Below are 25,688 nucleotides of genomic sequence, written 5' to 3'. Positions count from 1 at the left end.
ACCAGACCTATCAACATTTATGAGACATCCTTGAGAGGTACAGTCATGCACTAGCGTGCTTAGCAGAGGAAGGTCTAGGAAAGCTTACTAGATCTACTAAAATTACATACTAATAATAGTATTGTACAATAACATAACTTTTTATAAATAGCCCCAAGGCTAAACATATCAAAATGAAACACAGCTGTTTCAGTGGAACACAGAAGCTCCATTCACTCATCCCAGCATCGATTTCACACGGCGGACCACGTCAAGCGCCAGCCTGGGACATTTACCACCAAAACACTGATGGGCTACTCCAGCCAAAAGCGGGAGCAGGAGCTAACCCTGGGAAAGAGTGGGTTGGGACTCCCTTTCACTGGGGAACGGAAACGGAGAGGACAACGTTCTCGTTCATTCCCGAGTCCTATCCCTTTACTGCTTTCTGTTTACATCAATTTCTTAATTACGCTCCGCTTCCACAGTCACCCTCCTACACACCGACTGCCCCTGGGAAATCGCTGATGAAGAGCACAGGCCGCCCAAGGCGCATGTGCCCCATAGGATACCTTTACACCTGCAGAAGTACGTGTGTATATACATATAGGGAAAAGGTATATAGAGAAAAGGTATATAAATAGAGAAAAGGTGTATATATATATATATATATATATAAATATAAATATAAATATAAATATTTATATATATATATTTTTATATATATATATATATATATATATATATTTAGATATATATTTAGATATATATTTAGATATATATGGGGAAGCAGCGTGCGGCTCCGCACTCGCACGGCAGTCCCTGACGGCCCCGGGCTGTGCCGAGCCCCGCAGCCCCGTAGCCCCGTAGCCCGGGGACCCCACCGGACTCTGCCCCTGCCCCGCAGCTCGAACCCGCCGCCCACACGGCCGCGTCCCGCCTCCCCGGCGGCTCCGGGGCAGGCGGAAAAGGAAGCCGGTCCGGGCGGGTGTGCGGCTGCTCCCCCTGGCGGCGTCGGGTGAAGGGGCGGGGGCGGTGCCGTCGCCAGGCCGTGGCCCCGCCGCGGCCGCTTGAGGAGCCGCGGGTGCGGCGCTTCCATGCCCGCCCCCGCCCGGAGCGCCCTCCCTCCGTCCCACCCTCCGTCCCACCCTCCCCGGCCGGGGCAGCAGGAAGCGGCTCTGATGTCAGCGGCGGCCGCGGCGCGGCTCTGAGCGGCTCCCTCGCCCCCGCCGCGGCCCCCTCGCCCGCTGCCGCCGCTGGGGCTGGCGGAGGCGCCCGGCTGCGGCCCCGGGGGCGCCGCCTTCTTCTCTCCGCCGGGGACGCTCCCGAGCTGCGCGGAGGCCGCGGCCTAGGGCAGCCGGCGCGGCGCCCCGCGGGGTGCGGGAGGGCGCGGGATGCGCATCGGCGGCGCCGGGGCCTCTGCCCGCCGCCACTGAGCGCCGCGGCCGCCGCGGATGCGCTCCCGGCGGCGCCTCGGCCAGGCCCGCCCCGACCTGCGCAGGAGCTGCCGCCGCGTCCCGCGTAGCCCCGGCCCTCGGCTGCCCCGCGCCGGACCCCTCGCGTAGCCCCGGCCCGGGCCTCTCCTCCCCGCGGTGAAAGAGGAGGCATGTCCGCTGCCGCCTCCGCTGAAATGATTGAAACCCCTCCGGTCCTCAACTTCGAAGAAATCGACTACAAAGAGATCGAGGTGGAAGAGGTGAGTGAGGGCCCCGCCGCCCCTCGCACAGCCCCCGCTCGCCGGGCGCGGCCAGCCCGGCCCCCGCCGCGCACCCCGGGACTCCCCTGCCCGGCGCCGGCCCTTCCATCGCCTCGGGACGGGACGGGGGCTTCCAGGACCCCCCGGGGTACCTGGCCGGGGCTTCTGTGCGCCCATGGATGCTGCAGCCGCTGGCACCGGCGAACAAAGGCGGTCTGGCAGGGAGCAGAGGTGCCAGCTTACTCCTGCCGGCCCTGGTGCTGGATGTTTTACTGTGGGGCTTTATTTAAGCGGGAAAGATTTATTCAGGACTTTAAAATTGAAGTTTCACCGCCTATTTTACCACCCACTTTAGTATAAGTGGCAAACGCTGTTGTCAAACGTTGTCACAAGAGGGAACTGTTAATTCTGATGTTTCTTCTGCCACCAAACTGAGCCATTGTATATATACTCATGCCACTATTACTGATTTGCTAAATTTATAGCTCTATGAGCTGTAAGGATGAACAGATTGGGGGTTTTTTCTTAACACAGGCTAATGATGTTGCACTCATGGATAAGTAACATTTCATTTGTGACCTGTGCATGTTACCCGGGAAGTGACTGTTATTGTATAACACAGTTTGAAGCAAGTTTTTCTTCTGTAGAAAGTTTCACCGCAAAATTATTGCCTTAAATTCTTTGAGGCTGAAATGGGATAAATAAAGTACTGAATTTCAGATGTACCTTTCATCTGTCTGGCTTTCCTGTGAAATTAGAATGTGTGTGATCTGGGATAGTTCGCATGCTTTGCTAAAGGGCTCAGTAGTATGTATATATACGACAATGTTGTTTAACTCTCAGAATCATACAAAAAAATCCTGCTGCTGTTGATTTTTTTTCCTTCCCCTCATGCCAACTTCTCTACAGGAATGAAGTTGCTTCGTGTAGATCCATGATGAATTTCATAAGGACAGCTTGTAGAGTCTGGACCTAGCAGGCATCCAAGACAGCTGAAACAGTCTCTGTGCTTTTATTTGTAGATTAACATCTTTCTCTTTCATTAATAATTACCCTCTTTTTTTAAAGAAGTTTATGTGGAAGTGAATTTAATTTTGTGTAGTAGTATGACAACCTGTGTCTCACATTTTTGAAGTAGTTTGCTAGATACCGGTTTGTTCATAATTGCCATACTGTGCTATCGTGGCCTAGGAGAGTTCACAGAACATAAAATCTACAATGTTTCCATAGAACACCAGGGAACTTTCAGCTCCATTCTAAGTAGTGTTTTGTGGTAACTTTGCCTTTCACTATAGCAAGCCCTGGAAATTCCAGGAAGATAGTATCTTCCTAAAGGTTGCCTTTATCCCTTTCTATGAATATGGCAATCATAAAGATTTTTGTCTCTGTAAGTCTAATTATTCCACTTTTTTAGGCATTTAACTGTTCTGAACTGAAAGGATTGCTGATGTGTTTGGAACATTTACTGAGAAACAGGGGTCAAATCACATGTTGAGGGAGAAATTTCTCACCCAAAGAAGAAAATTGTAGTTGGTAATTAAATCATAAAACAGTGCCCAGTGATGGCTCACAGAAGTGAGTAGCATATCTGCTGTGTTAGACATAGCACTTTGAATTAATGAAGTGCTGTACAATGAAGTGCTGTGTTATTCCTCACAACACCCTTGGGAAGGTTGTTAACATGGATTATACTGCTATTTTACATGTAGGAAATGTGGACCTGCATAGTGTGTAACTTGAGTTTGTCATGCTAAGGTTTAGTGTTGGGAGCTAGTCTGCATCCCCCACATGCCTGGCACCTGCAGAGGTGGGACTAAGTGCACAAAAATGTATGCAGAGATGATGCCTAAGTAATAATTTGTTTAATGCAATTGTTGGCATTATTCTCAAAGCAGTATCTCTGTTGGAGATGACAAAACTCATGTGGTATAAGCAGGAGAACTCTGCTAATATGTTATCTCCATGAGAAATCTGATGACAGCTCGCATAGCATTTTGAGTTGCATTCAGTGTACCAGTCCTACCACAAGTTCTTACAGGCAATAGAGATACCCTTGTGCTGAACACAGTCTAAATGTAATTTCACAGAGGAAGAAATAAGACCTATTTTACAATAAAACAGGTGAATTGGAGACCATACTTAGACCTTGCTTTTCTCAGCTGTGGATGTTCCGCTCTTGATGAGATCAATGTGGATGAACAACTCATGATGCAGTTTCAGTGCAGGTAGTCAACTTTGCAGTCGTAACAAAACATGCATCCTTTCTGAGGGTTTTCTGTGCTCTCACCTCAAGCTCAGAAGTTTTCAAGGAATTTTAAATGGCTGTAGTGACTCAAGATGGTCAGATTCCTGCTTGGCAAACTTCAAGTGTTTCAAAATGGAGTGTCAAGAGATCTACACTGGAAACTCAAATGCTTTTATAATCATAGCTTTGCTGTTGTATTATCAAGGCTGTCTTGTCAGCAGATAGCACTCCCACTCTGCCACTGGTTTATTAATAGATATTGAAGTTCTGGAATACTTGCAGGCCCTGAGTCCTTGCTAATAAATGTGAGATCTTTAAGTGCATTTTCATTTTGGTTTATCTGAACTCTAATGGATAATATCAAAAATATACCATATTTTGCTTTAGCTACCATGCAGATGTACTCTGTGTACTTCCCACCTGTCAAACATGTTTCCAGATTCAGGCTGCCTTTTTGTTATTTCAAGTGCTTAAAATGCAGTAAAACATAGACAATTATTATGAATTTGTTGGAGTCAGATCAAAATTGATGTGACACAGTAGAAGCATCTTCAAAACTAGAAGGATAAAAACAGCATAAAACTTATGTTCGACAGTCACATTTCCTATTTTGCCATGCAAGTTTTTGACTGTGGGAATGTCAAGTTTTTAGGTATTAGATAGACAAACCACTAGAAACTGAACAAATTAAGCTTAATAAAACTGAAATCAAGGTAACAATAAAAAGCCTAATAGCCTTATTTTAAAATTTCACATTTAATCTAGGCTAAATATTCCTGTCTCTTCCCAGAGGACCTTCCACACATCTAAGCAATGAACAGACTTTGGTTTTGAATTATTCTGACAACTTGCTCCCTGCTAGTCTTTGTTCAAAATTCCATAGCCGTTCCTCCATCATGTACCTGGGTAACAGTCCCATACATGATCAAAACTTAGACTTCTTCATCACATGATGTGCATAAGCCTTGGATCGCACAGCCAAAGGTACATGTCTGCTCATGTATGCTGTGGCCCTGCCCAGTCACTGCCCAGTGCAGGCAGGTTGAAAACTAATGCCATATTTTTGTAGTTGCAAGTTACTTTTGAACAGTCTGAAGGTGTAAATTACTTGAAAACTGTTGTTTTATGCTCTGCTGGTGTATTGCAGTTCACACTGATGTATATTTTCAACAGTCTGTTAGGGCAACAGTAGTTAATTCTGAAGGAATTTAGGGTAATGTTTTCTTCAAGATGAAAGTATAAGCTTTGTAAGTATTTATTTTAGAAAACCTACTTAAGGCCGAAGCAACTAAGGAGATGCAATTTATGGCACATTGGCACAGTTGAATAATTTCATTAACTGAGTAGTGTGCTGAGAGCTGCGTGTGTTCCTTGCAGTTATGGAGCAGAGCAGTTCAGGGGCAAGGGAATGAGCAATACAGTGAGACAAATGGGTTTTACTCCCTTTTATAGCAGTGAACTTCTAAAAGTTCATGAGGTGCAGCGACCGATTATGTCCATTATATACAAGGTGAAGCCAATATGCAAAAACTGCTGCTGGACTTGGAGTTGTTTCTACCTCCATTGGTTTTGTGTCCTGGGAGATCATGTCCAGTTGTAAAATGCCCATCTGCAAAATTGGAAGAAGTTTGGACAAGAGCTGCGCATGGGATTTGAGATCTGAATAGTATTCTTGGGTATCTTCATGACTATGAAAGAATTGATACTCAAGAGCCAAGGGTGGTAGTTAGGAATCCATTTGAAGTCAGTCGTGTTTTTCAGCCTTTTTCAGTAAAGTAAGACTTCAAGGTAGGAAGTTGGGTATCCAAAAGCAAAGTCAAAAAATTAGTACAAGGTGAGAACATATGCCAGTATTTTCTCTAATTTCACTCTAAATAAATTCCTGATTTAATTCAAATCACTATTTAAATTTAGTTTTGTTATACCAGTGGAAGATTCTCTTCATTTATCTACATAAGAAAATAACTGAAGTGTCTGCTGAGGTGTGAATTTATAGCGGAAGTTACACACCACCAACTCCATGTGGATGAAATTCAGTGTGCAGTGAGTTAGAAGATGGCTGAAAAGCTAGTGGAACTGTTAATGTGAGACTTTACATTTATTTCTGCACATGCAGATATGTGGCAGATATATGCAATGAATCAGTTTGTGTCCTGTACAATAATCTTATATTTAACTCTTGTAAAGAACAACTGGGAAAGAAACTTCACAGGCTTTTCTAGTCCAGTGATGAAAGAAAGATTCATATTTACGAGTTAATAATAAAGTTTCCTGTCTAATGCCTTTCCCAAAGGAAAAAACTAAAACAGAACAGGTTTCACATGTCCCTTGTTTATCCCACCCAGTGGATTCTAGCAGTATTTGTCTGACTGTAGAATGATTATTTGTTTTTCAAAGACCAGTAATTTTAGATGGTGCCAGCTCAGCAAGCCCAACTCCTGTTGAGTCCTTCACCCTGTGTGCCTCATTTTTCGTCTAAAACTAGAATCTAACAGAACAAATTGGTTAATGGTAAAACATCATTAAGGAATATATTTTTCCTATGGTGTTCTGCATAACTTAGAAGTTGAAATTGAAACTTGGAAGCTAAGTTTACACTAAATGACTTAGTTTGCTTAAAATTAGTAAGATTGCTTACAGGGGTTTGAGGAGTGGAGGAGCAGACAGGATTTGAGTTTTTTTCATTGCTGTGTGAATCCAAGAAAGGGAAAAGCAACATTTAGAACTGGGTCGACACTTAATAAGTCAAGGAACATAGCTGCAAGAATTGGCAGATCTGAACTCCTTCCTAAAAGTGCTGCCAGGGTATTGGCCACAGTCATTTGTGGCACGGGGCCGATTTACTCCAACCTACTTAATAAAGCAGAGCGCACTCAGAGGAACCAAAGTTGGAATTTGAGGCTGGTTGAATGAATGATAGAAAGTGTAGGCATATATTTTTAGGAGCTGTAAACTGTTGTTCATGGTTTCTTTTGTCACTTTTGTTTTTTTAATCTATGTTCCCTGTGTTGCATGGGCAGATATGTGGAAAACTGAAAACATCAGTATGCTGTATTGATGCTGCTGGAGCTCTCTTAGAAGGAATGGAAGCAACTGAATTTATAAAATTTGATTCAGTTGTTACAAAGCATTGTAAAACATTTCTTTTTTTACCAATGTCTTGCATAGTATCTGAAGCTTGAGGGATCCAAAAGCTCAGTTTGCATAAACCTTTCATTTGCAAATATACCAGTAAGCAAAGGGGCATAAATACTGAAGATAATTTAGAGCCTGCTGTCTCTTTGGAAGCACATTGGGTTCCTGTTGTTGGGTTTTTATAACTGCTTGTCTTGCTTCTCAAAATCATAAACAAATATGTCATGCTGTGAGTTATGAAGTAAATTGTCTAAAGAATACTACGTCTGCTAACCAGAGAGCTATTATATTTTATTGCTGTCTTAGGTGTCCAGCAAGTATTTTTTAGAAAGAAAAGCACTAGGTATCCAGCATGCATAGCTGCCTTACATGGAGACTTCATGGACAGAGACAAACACTTTGCCTCTCTATGTTTTTCAGAAACCTGTGCAATTAATGCAATTTAATTCTCCCAAAGTTTTGGCATTTGATAGGGATTTATGGGACATCTGAATAAACAGATGCATTTTTCTTCTTTTACTGGAAAGGGGGGAATTATTGGTCACATCCCTTAGGACAAAATACATCCTTATGGTCTTAACATATCTGCAGTCTCCATTTCCTGCATGATTTCTAGTCTACATAACTCACCAGTCAGTATAGTCTACATACTTACAAGTCAGTATCATGTGTCTTTGTTTATGTACAGCATTTGATACTATTTGTACACAGAGACAGAGGTAATGCTTGTTCCAGGGCTCTTGTATGGTTCATATTCTTTAAATAAGACTCTAAATACATTATCTGGAAAACATGCAAGTGGCACTGTCCTTCGCCATGTCACTTTGCCACACAGGAGAAGCTAACTTTTTACTAGTATAAATTTTATAGGGAGAAGAATAAATTTGTATATGCTTTTCAGTCTTTAAAGCTCTTTAAGCATTTCTTCCAGTTTAAAATGTGTTTGTGTCATGTGCTAAATGGTTCTCAACAAACTTAATTCTCTCCTGTGGGAGAAGTAGAAGCACTCTTGTCCTATTTCTAAATGTGTCATCTGCCCTATATTTTCTTTTTTTCTCCTAGAAGATATTTAGAGGGACAAAGTCTTTTACCAAAAGAATGTGTTTATTTTTAGATCATTTTCCAAACATACACAGTGCAACAGATCAACTGCTGTTTATTGATTTGTTGTGTCAATAATTCCATTAACTGTGCTTCATATAATTCGGAATATGCACTACTGCCCAACCATATGGTGTGGCACCAATAGCAGGGGACAAGAAGGAATGAACATGAAGAAACTAAAGTTCAGGCAGCGCCTCCCTCCTGTGCTATTAAGTTACTTAGTTCCAGTACACGGTGTTGAAGGAAACCATGCAGTGTTTAAACTGTTCTGACAAAAATCTAAGACTGACTCCTTTAAAGAATAAGTTCAGCAAAAACTTAAGGGAAGAAAATGATATGTAAATGGAATCCACCACAAGCCGCGCTCTGTCGATTATAAAGGGGTTTTTTACTATGAATAAGGTACTTTTTCTAGATTAAGTAGGAAAAACATACTGGGCTTTCACATATAGTAAACTTCACTTTGTATCAGATCCATCATTGCCTCTTGACTGTTGTCCCTTTTTTATACTATCCAAGAGGCTGAGCTGCTTTAATGGAGGATTGGCTCCTCTGTTTTCCCTGTATCCTAGGTAAATATTCACTGTGTTCATATCCTCTTCTCAAGTTCAACTCTCTGCCTAAGCAGGCACCAGGTCACTGATAGATTGTTATGAAACCTCCCTGCGTAGTCATTTATCAAACTGTTTTCACCAACCATAAAATTTACATACCTGGTGGTTTCTCACAGCTTTCTATTATGTAATTATGATCTAGATTGTCTGGTAAACTCTTCCTCTTAGTGCTTGACATTGATTTGTTTTATTATTATTTTTTCCAGTTATCAGTGGGACTTCTTAAAATGCATCTGATTCTTAGAATTTATTCCACTTTTCAATTAAAGCACAAGTATTGTGACATTTGTGGTACAGTGTAAAGCATCACTTTTGTCAGCGTATTTGGTTTTGTTAGTTTCTTCATTTAGTAGAAATGTCATTAAAAACATAAACATTGAAAAATAATAATTTCTTTAGTATATGAACTGGAAATCCTTGTAACAATGCTCAGGATTAAACTTGCAAATAATGGGTTTATCTACAGGGGAATAGTATGCATTTTTATTGACTTATGGAGTGCATTTGGACCATGTGGAATCAAATGCAAGAGATACTGGGGCTTTTTTTTGTTATACATGTGAAAAATAAGTATATTTTGTTTATAAAAATATATGTAGTATATATTGTGTAATCATAATTTTGATTATTTTTATATTTAAAATTATAACTTAATATGTATTTGTACATATGGACATATACAAGTATTTTCAACAAGGAAATACATGACTAGCTAAAAAAAAGTAAGCCTGATAAATCACAAACTGTTTTAAGTGATTCAGGCTAAGGGAAAAAAAATTAAATTGCTTCATTAAATTTTATCATATGTATCTGAGACCAATCTTTTAAGTGACATATATGTACTGTTTTCAAATACCTCTTTTTTTGTCTTTTGACTGGTTTAAATGTGACAGTGTTGTAGTTGAAAACTGTGAAAGAATAGGCAATCAGCAGTAGGACAAGGTGGCACGGGCTTAAGCTCTGCCAGGGGAAATTTAAGTTGGAGATCAGGAAAGAATTCTTTATGGAGAGAGTAATCAGGCATTGGTATGGGCTGCCCAGAGAGGTGGTGGATTCACCATCCCTGGAGGTTTTTAAACTGAGATTGGACGTGGCACTGAGTGCCATGATCTGATAAATGGACTGGAGTTGGAGCAAGGGTTGAACTTGATGATCTCGGAGGTGGTTTCCAACCCAATCGTTCCTATGGTTCTGTGATTCTGTGAGTGAGAAAAGGTAAGTTAAGGAAAGGAACCTTCTAAAAGGAGTCTCACAGAGCCTCGCACCGTATGACCAGTTATGTTCACCTAGGAGAATACATTATGTCTACATTGTATGCATTATAGGGAGGGGAGAGTTCTTCCCATTCACTTGGGTAACCCAGTTTGGGTTCCTTCATAGTACAGTATTGCTGCTGCCAGTGCACTTCATCGTGCCCAAGCTGCCCTGTGGCATCCTTCTCTCCTTAACTGTCCTTAATACTTCCCAGGTGTGAGCAAGCTGCTGAGTTACATGTGCTTGCACAGTGGATTTTTATGTGTTCACTAAATCAGCACTTCTGTGAAATGCAGACTTAGGGCACACACCCCAACTGATGAGATTTTTCTTTTGCCATAGGTCTGGTCATGCACTGTGCAAGGTGGGTAAAGGGGTTGCAATGGACAACTTTCTTGTGCCAGTAGAAGCGGAAGGTCTGCCATTGCCAAGAAATTCCATTCAATTTTTATTTTATTCATGCAATGTTATTCAAAAATGGTCTGAGAGGGAAAAGGAAATACCAAGGAGACTGTTTGGGACTTGTGTGTCTTCCAGTGACTCATTGTTTCCAGTTTATTTATATGTACTATTTTTGTAGGCTGCTCAACTATCATTCATATGGTTTGGTGTTTCTAACCTCAGATGGGGACTGCAAGAAAATAGTTGATGTGTGTTACATCAGGAGAAGAGGCAAGGCCCAGTAGCCAGGGGAGGAGGTTACAATCGACAGGTCCTTTTTTCACATCCCGCAGTGTGGGGCTCTAGTATCTCCTGTGGATATCTTGTGACAGGCTCAGTCTATGACCCAGTGTTGTGGAGGATAAAGGTGAATAGCCAGGAACTCCTGGAAGGCTGAGTGTGTGCTGTAATTTATAAGAGAAAAATACTTATTTGAGTAATAAGGAAACCAGAAGAGGAAAGTGACACTGATCTCCATTGCTGGGCAGCTGTGTCTTATATCCATGTGTAACCTTCCAAAAAGATTGAACATAATTTCCCTTTTCTCATCTTTCTTAATGCAAAATCTTGATTTTAATTTTTTTTTAATTTATATTTTTCCTCTCTTCAATTTGGGGTCTTGATTGCAGACTTCCTTGTACTCATCATGACAACCTCGCAGGTCTTGAGTTATGCACCTGCAGGCTTTTCCACCCCGTTCTCAGGGGAAATCAGTTTGTTTGTTTGTTTATCTATTTATTTATTTAATTATTTATTTTTCCATTTGAAAAGCATGTGGTAAGAACCTAGCCCAAGCATGTTTTACATAAATGCTACTCAGTTTGCTCTCAGGTATGGAGCCTTGACAAGTAAAGTCTGGTGCTTGTATATTCCTGGATACCAAATTACCTTCTCTGTATCAGCACTCTTAATTTACAGTCTGAATTGTTGCCTTATTGGAGGGCACCTCAAAAAAAACCTCACCACAACAGGTAAAATTATTAAATATTATATCCTGGAAAGATACGTATTCAGGCACCAGGTAGTTTGCATTGTTTCAGCATTGGGAATGTGTGGTTATTCTGTGATCTACAAATCATGGTTTTCTTTAAAGAAACCATTCTTTTAAGAAGTGAATTCACCAGTAAATCCATAAGAATTGGTGTCGTTTTTATAATGTGGATGCACTATTACATGTGAACATTTTGTAGATCCTTTAATTATGTTGCATCTCTATTGTATACATTTTAATATCCACCCACTAAGAATCTTTTCCATTTTTCATTGGGTAAAGTCATAAATATTACTTTCTAGTGAAGACCTTTGTAATTTTAGGAAATGTGCTTTTCCATTCAAAATTACTACTCATTCAAGGAAGACAGTGAAGTTAAATTGTGCCTTAATAAACTGCTATGATAATCATATTTGTAAATACTTGCACTTCACCCTCTTCCTGTTTCCCTTTCTTTCTCCTCTCTTTCCATTCACCTCTCAGAAAAGTGTTTGCATTGTGTCTACTCTCTTTCTCAGGATACATATGATATTATTTGAAATCAAGTACTAGGAACACACGCACAGAATGCTGTTAAAACCAACAGTGAAGGAAGGTTACAAGGGCCAAATACAGAATCCAAGACTAGTTGACTTAGGCCCTTGTTTGTCCTCCCCTTCCCTTCTTCTCATCTGCCTTGCCTTGCATTTTTTGGAATTGGAGAAGTTTCTTTTCCTTTGCTGCTTCTGTGTCTTTGAGTGCCTTACCTTTCCTCCTTCTCACCACCTTTCTTTTGTGATAACTTGCTTGTCTGTGCTTTCCCATAGCAGTTAGAGTCCCTGTTTTGGTGATGCCCTCATTGCAATTTTTCATCTCATCTGCATGCCGTTTTTTCTGCATGTTGCCATTTTTCTCCTGAAGAACATGATTAAAAGAAGTAAAATTTCATTTTACCATCATTTGTTACTCACCAGTTACTAAAAGTGATCTCACAGAAAAAGGACACTTCTCTCTATCCTGCTTTCATTTCTATGCTTGGTTTCAAAGAGCTGCTCTAAACAGTGGTGGTGTGTTAGAGCTTCTTCATAGCAAAGGTTAGAGGTTTCTTGAATAATACAGTATGCAGAAGCTGCTACTACTGCTTCTGTGAAGTTACAGTGAAGAGTTGTGAGTCTTGTCTGGGTTTTTTTATATTTTTGGGCAATGTTAATTCCAAATAAGAATAGATAAAGCACAGACACTGTGCCACTTTGGGGCACTTGCAAGAGAATTTACTGCTCTGTCACTGTTGAGTCATCTCTGGGAAAATGAAAAGATAGCTCTGAGCACATTAAACACCTCATCCCAACTTCATCATGGTCCTGTGCAATAGTTTGTATACGTGTTTGTAATTCAGAATTTTGAATTCCTATTCCTAGCAAGAATAAAGGAATACAGCAAATAGATATAATTTCACTGGTGAAATCTAAATTAATAAATTTGCTGTTATTCATCTAATTTTGTTCTTAGCAAATCTTGTTTGTAATAATTGAGATCATATTTTCTGAAATACTGTTAATTCATGTTAATAATAAAATGTTTATATGTGTGTTTTTCATTTCTTCTGTAAATGACCTTTGGAGGAAGCTTCGCTAAGCACCAGTTATGCTTTGACAGGATAGTATTCAATGACTACTGGAAAACTTGAGCCTGTGTGTCTTCAAAGTTAAATTTCTTTTCTGTTTGTGAAGTCCTGCACAGCAAATGAAACCATTTCAAGTTTTAACTCACGTGTTCGTATTTTCTTCTAGGTTGTTGGAAGAGGAGCCTTTGGTGTGGTCTGCAAGGCAAAATGGCGAGCTAAAGATGTAGCCATTAAACAAATAGAAAGTGAATCTGAAAGAAAAGCCTTCATTGTAGAGGTACAGTAAGTTTGATGGGAAATACAGAGTTTGGTAGAGTTTTTTTAAAATTCATGGATAGATTGGGTGTACTAAAAGCTGTGTCTTTATTAAAAGATAAATGCAGCCTGTGGTAGCCAGTTCAGGCCTGGACCCCTTCTCTTGCAGAACAAGAGACCTGTCAGAGAACATTGCAGCTCCTTTAGTTTGCTTCCCATAAAAAAACTGGAAGGCAAGGAGGAGAGAGAGAAGGGCACACAACTGGGGAAATGTGAGGTCCTAGATTCTGTCCCTGTCTGGAGTCAGGGTGCAGCTGAATTACTCACCAAAGTCTTGGAGCTGATTAACACTTCCAGGGGCTACAGCATAGGTTCTTCGGTATAGTCAGGTCCTTACTTGAAACTGTTTCTGAGTTTTTTCAGCAGTTCTAATAATCTCATGATTTTTTTCTTACATATAAGTATTTTACTACCTGTAACTCATTTAAAGGCAATTACTGTTTTCATTCAATGTCCACTTCATCAAAAGTTTGCCATGTAATTTAAATAAAATAAAAGGTGACATGCTGCTTAGTATTTATTCAGTTACCATTTAGTATATTCAAGATACCCAAAATATGTGAAAAATAAATTGCTTAAATTTGGAACTAAATGTACTAAAATGTTACACACTGAAGGGTTGGAAGAAGCATGTTTGTTACAGGCCTCTCTGTGTAAATATTTATATGTTTATTACCAGGAAGGACTTTTAAGGTTATTATTCTGAGTTTCTTTTAATACTCAGTAGATCTGATTGGTCTTGTAGCATTTTTGTGTTCGAAAGAGATCTGAGTAGATAATCCCAAAAATGCTTCCATAATTACTGGTATTCAGGAAACCCTACACTGTGTAAGCATCAATTGTAATACTCTGTTCTGATTTTTTAGGTCTTCTGAAGTGTACAGAAAAAGTAGCATTTGTTTCATAGACAGTGAACAGCAGAAACTACAGTATTTTATGTAAAGGGAAAAAAAATCCATTTTCCTTCCCTTCTGCTACGTACTGGTTAAAAAAAACCTCAGTGCAAAATAGTATGATTGTCAGTACAAGCAGTAGTAAGTTCTTGGAACTATGTTGCTTTAATATTAAACTGCTTGGCTTATTTTCAAGACTTGTGGGTTTTAGGTTTTTTAGATCAGTAATCTTCCATATTGTGAATAAGGACAATATAATTCTGATTTTTTTTATGTAGTCAGACAACTGGGATTCCAAAATTGCAGGCTCCAGGAAGAGCACCGAAGCTATAGTGGTCATAGTCGCAGAGTGCTTGTGACTTGAGCAATTTTGATTGACAAAATATTTTCTTTAAATTTAATTTCTTAAAAATTTCTTTTAAAATACAGTTCCAGTTAGACACAAACCTAATTATATAAATTAAAATACAAAGAGGGACGACATCAATCTTGTAATTCCTAAAAGCGCTGTATAGGGTTATGTAGACATATAAAACTGTGCTTGTTTTTTTGGTGTATTAATTATAGCTGTGAAAATAAAGCATTAGCCTTTTTTCCCCATGGTTTGTAATTGCATGCTTTGTATTGCAGCTTCGACAACTGTCACGAGTGAACCATCCCAACATTGTCAAGTTATATGGAGCCTGTCTGAACCCAGTAAGTTACACCTTTGTCAGTATGAGAGCAAATGACTGGCTTAGCATATTCAAGCTCTAACGCGCAAAATGTGTATTTTATATTAAAAGTGTATATTTTATATATATATATTTTATGGTTTAGCCCTAATAAGGAGATATACAGATATGGAGGTTAGTTGATGTTTTCAGCTTTTTGTTTTTCTTTCCCCTGCTAAGAAAATAAATTCTTTCAAGAAAACCCCAAAGGTACTTCTAAGGACAGATTATTCTTCAATTTGTCAGAATGGCATCTGGTGTGTTACATATGTAGTTACATTCATATTTACTGTCCTAGTAATTGCAAATCAGAAATACAAAAAGTAAATGCATTAGCAACACATGATTATAGCTTGTAAATCAGTTCCTATTCTTATACATGTAATTTTCAAGATTTGCTTTCTTTCTGCCATGGCTGCAAACAGTCCCACAAATTCTCAAAGCAGAAAAGCAAGTACTGTGAGAGGACTGATGTATCCTTAGGCAATTCTTGTATGAGCTATTTAATTGTTTAAAATAATGGCGCATCCCTTTGTTTGTACTATTAGTGAAATTATTTTTACACAGTATTTAATTTTTTTTGTAAGCCACCAAAGGATAAAAGTAAAAACAAGTCAATTGCACTTTCAAGACAGCATTTGCTTTTCAAGACTGAGGAGGGGAGAGGTCATTCTCTTCTTTCCTAACTTACAGTGGGAACTAAGTATAAAACTAATTTCTGTTTCTTTCACATAAATACGTATGCTTCAAACTGACTTTTTACTTCATAGATATATTTTATGTTAGTTTAGGTATGGAGGCTTTGCAGTTGCTCTCAGAGAGTTTTCCTTTCAGTTTATGGAAGCTGTTTTCTACCCCTAAATTTAAAACATCTCTATTTTTTGTCCCCACCCCCTCAAAGGTGTGTCTTGTTATGGAGTATGCTGAAGGAGGTTCCCTGTACAATGGTGAGTATCATTTCAATGTAGTGTCTTCCTGGAGCTGAAGTGCTAGTGTTAGAGCAAACAAGATCCAAACTAAAAAGTTCTTTCATACATATGTCTCCATCCTTGGAGATACTCAGAGGCCACTTTGACACGCAGTCCTGGGCAACCAGATGGAGGTGGCCTGCTCACTCTGCTTGGTGGACTTCTGGAGGTCCCTTCCAGCCATTCTGTGGTTCTTTGAAATGTTTCAAATAAGGAGAAAGGAGTGTGCTTTTCAAAACCACTTTTCAGTCCACTGGTTTGTTATTGATACCAGTTTCTTTAAGGTTTTCCAGTGGAACATCTGAAAAGATTCTTGCTTCGTTTGTAAATTCCCTGTGCATTTATTTAACACAGACTTCACTAGGGATAGCTGAGAACAAGCAACACCTTTCATTTTGAATTTTAGCATAAAAAATTATGGATAGCATACTAAAAAATGGAAAATATTTTGACATTTCTGTTATTTTAGTCTGCAGAAGGATATTTTCAGTTTCAGTAATGAGATGCTGATAATTGCTTAGATTCCACAGAGCTTTCTAACTGGTATTTTGTTAACTCCTTTGTATCTGTTGTAATATGCAATAAAGTTCTTTTTAGTTTGTGCCTTTGTTTTGCAGTGCTGCATGGTGCTGAACCTCTGCCTCATTATACTGCTGCACATGCCATGAGTTGGTGTTTACAGTGTTCCCAGGGAGTGGCATATCTCCACAGTATGAAACCAAAGGCTCTAATTCATAGAGACCTGAAACCACCAAAGTAGGTTTATGGTTCATATTTCATATGTTCTTGAAATTGGGATGTAAGATCATTTACAATAATTTTATTGCATTTGAAAGAAATACCTTTAATTGTTACTAACTTTTGGATATACTGTATTCCAAATGAAAGCTGTGCATTTGAAAGTTCAGTTACAGAATGATAGTGTATGGTACAGAAAATGAATTGTACTCAGTTACTGTCTGTCAGACTGGAAAAACATCCTGCTCCTGCCCTGCATCTTGGAAGAGGATTTTGTTAGGAATAAGGCTTCTAATCAGAGGCATTTAAAATCCCTCAATTTTGAAATGGTTGTGGTGTTCAATAAGAGAACATTGTGCCAGGGTTGTTTCATTGGTTCTAATGTCATATTAAATCTTATGTTAGAACTTTTTGCCTCATGGCCATCCTCTATAATCCCCTCCTCCTGCCAGTTCTGCTACCCCTGCCAGAAGCTCCCATCATTTTCCACTGAAACAAAAGTTGGTAGTTTTCTACCCAGTCATTTTACAGCTTCAGATCTGGCTGCACAGATTAGGTAGACACAGGTATTTGAGGATCAGCAGAATCATCCCTATTTGATGGTAGTCTGCAGTTATTACCAGGTAAAATTAGAACATGAAGCCACACTTTAAACTTTAATTCTTTCTTGTGTCCCCAATTTTAATTTAAAGAGCTGTTAACATTTAACTTCAAGTGTTTTCATTTAAATCAATAGCTATGTTGTTGAACATTAGTGGGTGTCTTGATCATTCTTCTTTTGGTAAAATTGTTACAGCAATTGTTTTTCAGCCTCTGGCATCTGAAAGACTAATTTTGTCAATATATGCTTAGTGGTTTACTATGGCCAAAGATACTTATTTAAAATCTAGCATGTAGGAATATTAATAACAGTATATATTGCATTATTTTAAAATATTCAAAATGTTCACATTAGACACAAGTGACCTTACTAATTTCCCAGACTATAAAGCTAAAGCACTAAAAAGCAAAGCCCAAGACATTTAGTTATATTAGAATGGCAGTTGCTGGGATTTTAAAAAAAATTCAGTGGTTTATTACCAGACTATTTCATCCTGCACTTTAATATCTTTTTTTCTCTTTGGCAGTTTGCTCTTGGTAGCTGGGGGGACAGTTCTGAAAATCTGTGACTTTGGTACAGCCTGTGATATTCAAACACACATGACCAACAATAAAGGAAGTGCTGCTTGGATGGCACCTGAAGTTTTTGAAGGTAATAAAAATTCACAGTGTCAGTTATGTGTTCTTTTTAAGGATGCAACTGAATTAATGTGGTGTAAGAAATAAGAGCATCATGTAATCTTTATTTCAATGTGTATTAAAGTTAGAGGTAACAACTGAAAGAGTCTTGGCAGAACTCCAACGTTTATTTAAAAAATCTGTACAATAATATATTGTCAAATAATTAAGTGGAGCTTTGAAGAGCAGCACTGAACTGACTCTCTCATGTTAGTATTAGACATTAATTACGTGAAGATGTGGAACTTTTTTTTGTCATTGCTGAGATTTACATGAGGACTACATTTAGGCAACTACTATTGCTTATTTTGTAAGTAAAATACAGCCAGAGGGCTCTTTCCCCACAATTTTGCTATTTCCAGGATTCTTAAATCATTTCATATTCTTCTGACATTTAAAGACACTGTCATTACTTTCACTCCCTATTCTGATCAGCTTTTAACTTCAGAATTTCCCTGTTAGTGTCTCTAAATTAAACATAATTGCCTTCATTTTCAATCCCCCACTTTCTTGTAACTCCCAACTTCGTTTGCTTTTTGTATAATCTAGAAATTTGATGTACTTCCTCTTTCCTACATACTGAGGAACTTCTTATTACCAGTTAATTTAGTTAAGTAGGAAAACAAGCTATTTCTTGGAGTGTAACTGAGGAAGACTGATGACACTTGATAATTAAATAGGTATAATTGCTTCATGATTATCAGAGAAATAATCCAGTTGATATTAAATTCCAAATTAAATGCCTTTTAGCTTTCAATTATCAGTGAGATTTAGCAGTGGTCTGGAAGAGTCATCTTCCTGCTTCAGGAAACAGGTGTCCTGGCTTTGATATATTTGCCCAAGTGCCTTGGTGCAGCAGTCTTTTCCTAGATCCTGGATCCAAGTGACCTCTTTTCTTTTACTGTCCTTATTCCAGAAACTGTCTATATACAGTTTTAGTACGTGTTTCCTCACGAACATCACCTTTGGAGCTTTTGTTCTGAAGGTACAATTTTCTTCCACATATTGCTTAGAGTACCAGCCCAAGAGTTATTTGTTTCACTCTGGTCCGTGAAAATTTTCCATTATATCACTTTATATTGAACTACCCATTTTATTTCTTTAACTCTAGCTAGAAGGGCTTCTTTTCTTAACATTTGTTTACAATTAAATTAAATTGTATAAATAGGGGATTTTTTTTTCTGTTAGAAGTAATCAGTGTTACAGATAGATTTTTTTTTTAGTGAAAAGTCTTAATCTAAAATGGATATAATAAGGGTATTATAGTGGGTATTTACGGTGCTTATCCTAGTTCCTGGTGCATATCCTGGTTCCTTCAGTGTGCAAATTCAGCAAGGCAGAACAAAGAAATCTTGTATTGCAGTTGTCTTTTTGAACAGCAGCAAAAGCCTTCAGACTTTTAACTGAAAGCATTTACTGATTAAGACACAAATCATTATAAAAGGACAAGTATCAAGGAAAGGAAAAAATCTAGTAGCTTCTGTGATGCAGCATATCAAATTACTCTTGAAACAGTTACTAAACTACTAAAATAACCGCATCAAATGTCAAAATTGTTAAAAATTTGTTTACCTGTGCTACTGCATTAGAATTCAACAATGGAATAAATGCTAATATTATTTTGGTGCTGTTCTAGTACTAATGTTTTCAAATGAGAACAATAAAGGTATGTGAAGTATCTGTGGAAGACAGGGTGCTTATTGAAGTCGTTGCCCTAATATTAAGATTTTCCTGCCATTTTAGGCATTAGGGCACCTCAGGCCTTGTACAGATCAAATAATCTAAATGAAAATAACATGACTTAGATCATGATAAAGTGAAAGAGAGCAATTCTAGTATCAGAACTCCCATTAGAAGAAAGCATTTTAAAATTGCTTTGGGATAATTGGGTAAATCTAGGAATGATTGTGTCTAATTCCAATCTTGGTCAGTCACATAATAAGACAATGCAGAATACTCTCTCACTTCTTTTGGACTCTATTTTCAGAATTAGTTCAAGACTTCTCAGCCACAAAATAGAATTTCCTTGCTCAAACAGGAGAATAGCAGTACTTTCCTTTCATAGGCTTAGTGTCACAGAAGTGCTGCAACTGCATGGATGACTGTTTTGCTTCCCTTAGTGATCTGCCATTGTTTACATACACTTTTTTTCTCCAGCACTTTTGGAAATAAGCGGATTGATAAAGCTGATTTTGTTTTTCTCCTTCAATACCTTTTGAACTCATTAGCACATTCAGCTACTTTGATATAGGTGCAAATAGTTTTGGAGATGCCAGGATCTTAGATAGTTTTGTAAAATGAGTAGCTGCAAGAAGTCCAAATTTGTGCCTTCACTGAGAAAGAACTGGTGGTTCATTCTGCAGCCTGTCTCTTGTGTTTGTCTTGCATACTGGCTGAGCTGCAAGAACTGGTTAGAAAACAGGCTGTTTGCCTTGCACAGTTTTATCAGAGGGATGAAGGCAGAGGAAGGTGGCTCGTAGGTACAGTGGAGCCTGTTGTAACTGGTTGCTATGTGATGAGTATTCACATGAAACTAGACTTCTTTAATTCCACTGTTTATTAAATGGTTTGTCTGAATGATGCTTTCTGCTTACATGTTAAAAAAAAGTCTCTTGACCAATACCTGCCAATTTTAATCCTTGTTTGAACACAGGTGAGTAAATCTCCTGTCATTTATACTCAAACCCGTGTCATGAGACATTCACATTTCTTATTAGTATTTGCATGAGTTATGGTTGCACAGCATACATTTTTCCATTGCAGCCTCCAAACACTTTTATTTCATATTCCGTATCACCTACCTGTCTTCTGCACCTTAGGAGTCTCACAAATATTAAGGTTATGGTCAAAGAATTTTAATTACGTAATGACATCACAATAACAATAATAATAATAAACAGGGAGGAAAGAAGGTGGTGAGGAAATGAGAACTCTGCTGATTTGTTCATATGGTAACTTAGTAGTTCTGCTAAAGACCTGTAATTAATAAAGATGAGTGGATGTGACAGTGATGTTACTGGCTGGCATATTGTGACTAAAGTTGGAAGAAGTGAATTGAAGAATATTTAGAAGAAGCAAACATAGTTAAACTATGAATGCAAGAGAGCTTTTAAACTCAGTAAATTGTGGTTTATATTATATAAGAAAGCTGGTGCATTTTACTCATTTCAAGGTGACTCCAAGTGAAAAGGATCGATTCCCAGAGAGAGGCATTCTTAACAATCAAACTGTCAAATGATTTCAAACTTAAGTTAGCATGAATCAGCCAGCTTTAGAAAACTGTTTTTCTCTGCAAAATAATTGTGAAGTGAAAGGAAGCATATATAGCTATTTATTTATTGGAACACACTGCACAGGGAAGTGGTGGAGTCACTATCCCTGGGAGCATTCCTGAAACAACTCAGCATGGTGCTTAGGGCTATGGTGTTCAGTGAAGGGTTGGACTCCATGATTTTGGAGGTCTTTTCCAACCTTAATGATTCTATGATTCTGTGGTCAGCTCAAACTGTACTTCTTTTTATTATGTTGCATAGAAAAGAAATAAATTATATTGATGGCTTTCTTCCAGGTAGCAATTACAGTGAAAAATGTGACGTTTTCAGTTGGGGTATTATTCTCTGGGAGGTAATCACCCGTAGGAAACCTTTTGATGAGATTGGTGGTCCAGCTTTCCGAATAATGTGGGCAGTTCACAATGGTGAGTTAAAAATACTTAATTGCATTTGAAGTTGTGTATTTGACCTATAAATTTGCTAAACACTTAATGGTACAGCTTTAAATTACAAATGTTTCTATTTTATGCTTTGTTAAATATACATTTTTGTCACAAAGACTAAATAGTGAAACACTGCCACTTTTGTGTCAGTGTGGGTTTTGTGTTATTTGTCTACTACGTGTAACTGGTGTATGAAAAAAGAGGTGTAAAGAGCCATGTTCTCTTTGTTGCAACACTCCATTTTAAAAGTGATCTGAAAGGTGCTACAGAAAACCCACAACCCCTCTATCTGGATGAATGATGATTTTATTAGCCAAGTTGTCTTTTTTTTTTTTTTTAATTTTTTTAAGTAGACACCTATGCTAAGTATGTAACTTTAAGTAACGGCCTGTGTTTAGAAATGCCAGAAATTGTTCAACTCTTGCAGGACACTTAAGCATTGCAAATGATACCTTTTTTGTTTGTTTGTTTTGTTGTGCTCTTTGAGTCATTTTATCTTTTTATCTAGGTACCTAGGTACCTGCACTCATGGAGTAGCACTCTGCTGTGCTAGGTACTATACTGAACAGATTTTCAGGAGCTTAGACTATAAACAGGGCACAATGGTTATATTCAAATTGACCTCTTCCTTTTAAGCGGTGGTACATCAGTCAGGGTAGTATAGTAGAGTATAGTATCTTCATGCTACACGCACATTTTTTACTGATGTGATTTTAGGTAACGTGGCAAAACAGTTTTACCAACAGTAAAATAATGATAGTGTAGCAGTTCAGTGAATGTCTCTAAAGAGTTTCTACTATTTGTGAGAGACAATATCAAAGGAAGCGCAAACTTCTTTGGAAGAAAAAAATAAACAAGCAATGAAGGCTGGTACTCTGCTAGAGTGTCATTGCTTCGGTAGTAAATGATAAAAGCTTAGGGTGAGCACAGGCATCCCATTTGAAGAAGAGAAAGGGACAGGCAGCAATAGACTGAATGAATATCACAGTCATAATGCACAAAGATAATGTTTGCAAATGGTGTTTTTGATTGAAGAAAGAGATTCTCCATATTTCAAGGACACAGATCATTAAGGTTAGGAGCAATAAGGGTCTTGCATAAAAGCATTAACTGTAAAACTAAGTGTAAGTCTAACAGTCAGGAAGCCTCCATAAGGTGCTGGAGTTTACTTTAGGGAAAGACAAATTCCCTATCTGTAGCTACTTTTGCTTTAAAAACTTATTTTTTTTATCTTTTTCCATTTTTCTTTTCCTTCTTAACAAGGAAGCTTTCGTGCACTTCATCTCACTTAAAAGTATTGTGACGATCTTTCTTCAGGTATTACTCGTTCGCTTCAATATATTTTTAAGTACTTGCTGCTTTCTTTGCAAACTATCCCTATGCCTCATACATCAAACACAAGTGGTTGTCCATTAATTGTACTCATTGAAATCATAAAAAGAGGAGAAACTTGAACCAGAAAACAGCTGAATAGTTGAAGTAAAATATGTTATTATAAATGTTTATAGGCAATGAAAAAAATCACACAAAAATGGTACTTCCAGTGCCTATAATTTTTCAGGAAGTTTTTAAGGGCAAAAACAGCTTTCAAAAATACTTCAGGTGTTTTGGTTTCTTTAATTTAATTTTTTTCCTTGTAATGTAGGATTAGGAATCAAAGACTATTACTACTTTCTTCCTAGTTTGATCTAGAGCTTTATTCTTCAGAAAGAAATAGCATTTCACTAGCGATTGTAATACACTGCACCTTGTCAATCCATGAATGTATTCAAGCCTATACTGAAGGAGAAGTTTAATTTTTTTTTTGCTTCCATGTGTGTAATTGTAACTTCTGTGTAATGCAAAGTAACTTGGTCAGTTTTTGTTTCTGAGAGAGAAAATTAATAAAGCCAGTCTCTCAGCCTATGGTTAACTCTACATTTCCCAGTATTTATTTAGGAAAATACTGGAGAGAGATCAGTCACTGTCAGTTGTTTTATAGTCTGTTTAAAAAATTAAGGGTTTTTTTCTTACTCAATTACAGGTACTCGGCCACCACTGATCAAAAACTTACCTAAACCAATTGAGAGTTTAATGACCCGTTGTTGGTCTAAGGATCCCTCACAACGACCATCCATGGAGGAAATCGTTAAAATAATGACACACTTGATGCGGGTATAAAAATTTATTTTAGTATCTTGATAATTTCTCAAGCTATTAAGATAGGACATTGAATTACAAAAGATATGCATTTCCTCACACTCCAAAGGTGGCCTTACATGTTTTTCTTTTCCTCATTAGTTTTGACTTGTCAATTACAGTAGAGAAAGGAAATAATTCATTCCTTGTGGGAAATGTATACTTACTCATAACAGATTTGAGAAAATTTTAAAAATACTCATAGGTGTATTTTAATGTATTACTAAAAATAATTGCACTTATTTATCTTCTAAACAAATTATTGTAAACACAGTATATGATTTGTATTTATAAATTATGAGGTACTATTAAAATAATTTAAAAACAATTGTTAATTACTTTTTTAATCAAATCGTTGCTGTTTTTTCACAGTACTTTCCAGGAGCTGATGAACCTTTGCAGTATCCTTGCCAATATTCAGATGAAGGCCAGAGCAACTCTGCCACTAGTACAGGTACATTTGCCTAAGTTAGAGAAAAGACACAGTAACGTAGGATGATGTAGATGGATTATAAAGCACATGCTTATATTGATTTTGAACTCGAAATGGAAAATATAACCTTTCCCAAATATCAAGCATTGTAAAAGATCTATTTTTTTTGTTAATACTTTATATCGCATCATATTTAGAGTTCTCATTCAAATAGTTTTAGTGATGTGTACCTGTAATGGAGAACAAGCTTTTAATTAAAGCTGTCTCAAAATATTAAGGTCTTCTTTTTTTCCCCCATAAATGTTGCTAACAACAGACACCTTTTCACTCGTATGTAATGTTTAAGAGTTGTCTTTAAAATTTTTAACTATTTTCGAAACCTGCACCTGCAGTTATAATTTCCCAAGTTTAAACTTGCATTTGTTTTATATTAAGATCCATTAAATACAGTAATCTAAATTAAGTGCAAAACAAGTAACCAGACAAGTAGATGTAACACAATGTGAGCTAGACTTTCAGGTAGTCTTGCTCTTGAAAAAATCTTTTTAATAATAAAAAAATTAAGTTAATTTAGTCTTCTCATTTTTTACAGTACAGTTTTTCCACTTAAGTAGTTTTTAATCTTAGCTTTTTTCAACTTCCACTTCTTTGTTGTTTTATTTTCTATCTCCAAAGAACTTGCTATTATTTTGGATAAAATTTCATTGGCTACTTTGCAACTTAATGACCTGTATATTAACAAAATCTTTGCAGCTGTAGCATTGCACTGACTTTACTAGTTGTTGTCCACCTCTCAGCATGTGATTTTAAGACATAGTTTATCACTTTAAACAGTGATCATATATTGACTGTTATTTTTCAGGTATTTGTGCTATTTTATGGTTAATTATGGTCTTTGTCATTAAATGTGAATGTAGTTGCTGATTGTGTTGTTGATACAACAGCTAACCTATCAATTTCAAAGAAAGCTAAAGATTGACTTCAGAATGTTATCATTCTATTTAGTTGTGTATTGTTTTTCACTCCTTTTATTTCTTATATTAATGGATGTGTTGCAGTCTTGCAACTTGCTTTTCATTAAAAGTTTTCAAAAGTGTTGCTTTAAAGCCAAGTTAGACTTCTGAGAGTGCTCTACTGAAGAGAAGCACTTCAGTATTTTTAGTGGACATTCTCAAATGTTTTGCCTTGTTACTGGTTTTTAGGTTCATTCATGGACATCACTTCTACGAATACAAGTAACAAGAGTGATGCTAACATGGAACCAAGTGACTTCCAAGGAGCTTCTACCAATGACACTATTAAACGTCTAGAGTCAAAATTGGCACAGCAAATGAAAAATACAGCCAAGCAGCCGGTAAGTCCATGTGTGCAATTTTGAACCATAACAAAAGGGACATA

The 25,688-nt window shown here is 37.8% G+C and overlaps 1 protein-coding gene across 5 annotated transcripts in view; it reads left to right on the top strand.

Annotated features, from left to right (window-relative positions):
• Positions 1-1,025: 1,025 nt before the first annotated feature.
• The window catches only part of MAP3K7 (mitogen-activated protein kinase kinase kinase 7), a 48,267-nt gene continuing 23,604 nt past the window's right edge, over positions 1,026-25,688 (top strand). For 2 of the 5 annotated variants that reach the window (XM_071548770.1, XM_071548769.1), the window contains exons 1-10: positions 1,034-1,672; positions 13,226-13,336; positions 14,898-14,963; positions 15,882-15,927; positions 16,566-16,704; positions 17,814-17,938; positions 21,533-21,661; positions 23,703-23,833; positions 24,230-24,311; positions 25,493-25,644. In XM_071548770.1, the coding sequence (XP_071404871.1) occupies positions 1,583-1,672; positions 13,226-13,336; positions 14,898-14,963; positions 15,882-15,927; positions 16,566-16,704; positions 17,814-17,938; positions 21,533-21,661; positions 23,703-23,833; positions 24,230-24,311; positions 25,493-25,644 (1,071 nt within the window). In that variant the 5' untranslated portion in view covers positions 1,034-1,582. Of the gene's footprint in view, positions 1,673-13,225; positions 13,337-14,897; positions 14,964-15,881; positions 15,928-16,565; positions 16,705-17,813; positions 17,939-21,532; positions 21,662-23,702; positions 23,834-24,229; positions 24,312-25,492; positions 25,645-25,688 lie in introns of all 5 variants that reach the window. The other 3 variants (XM_071548771.1, XM_071548768.1, XM_071548774.1) reach the window with 2 other exon arrangements.

The sequence above is a fragment of the Pithys albifrons genome, chromosome 2 (assembly GCF_047495875.1).
Source record: "Pithys albifrons albifrons isolate INPA30051 chromosome 2, PitAlb_v1, whole genome shotgun sequence".
Classification (NCBI taxonomy): Eukaryota; Metazoa; Chordata; class Aves; order Passeriformes; family Thamnophilidae; genus Pithys; species Pithys albifrons.
Note: the sequence above shows the minus strand (reverse complement) of the source record. Positions and strands in the feature narration are given on the sequence as shown.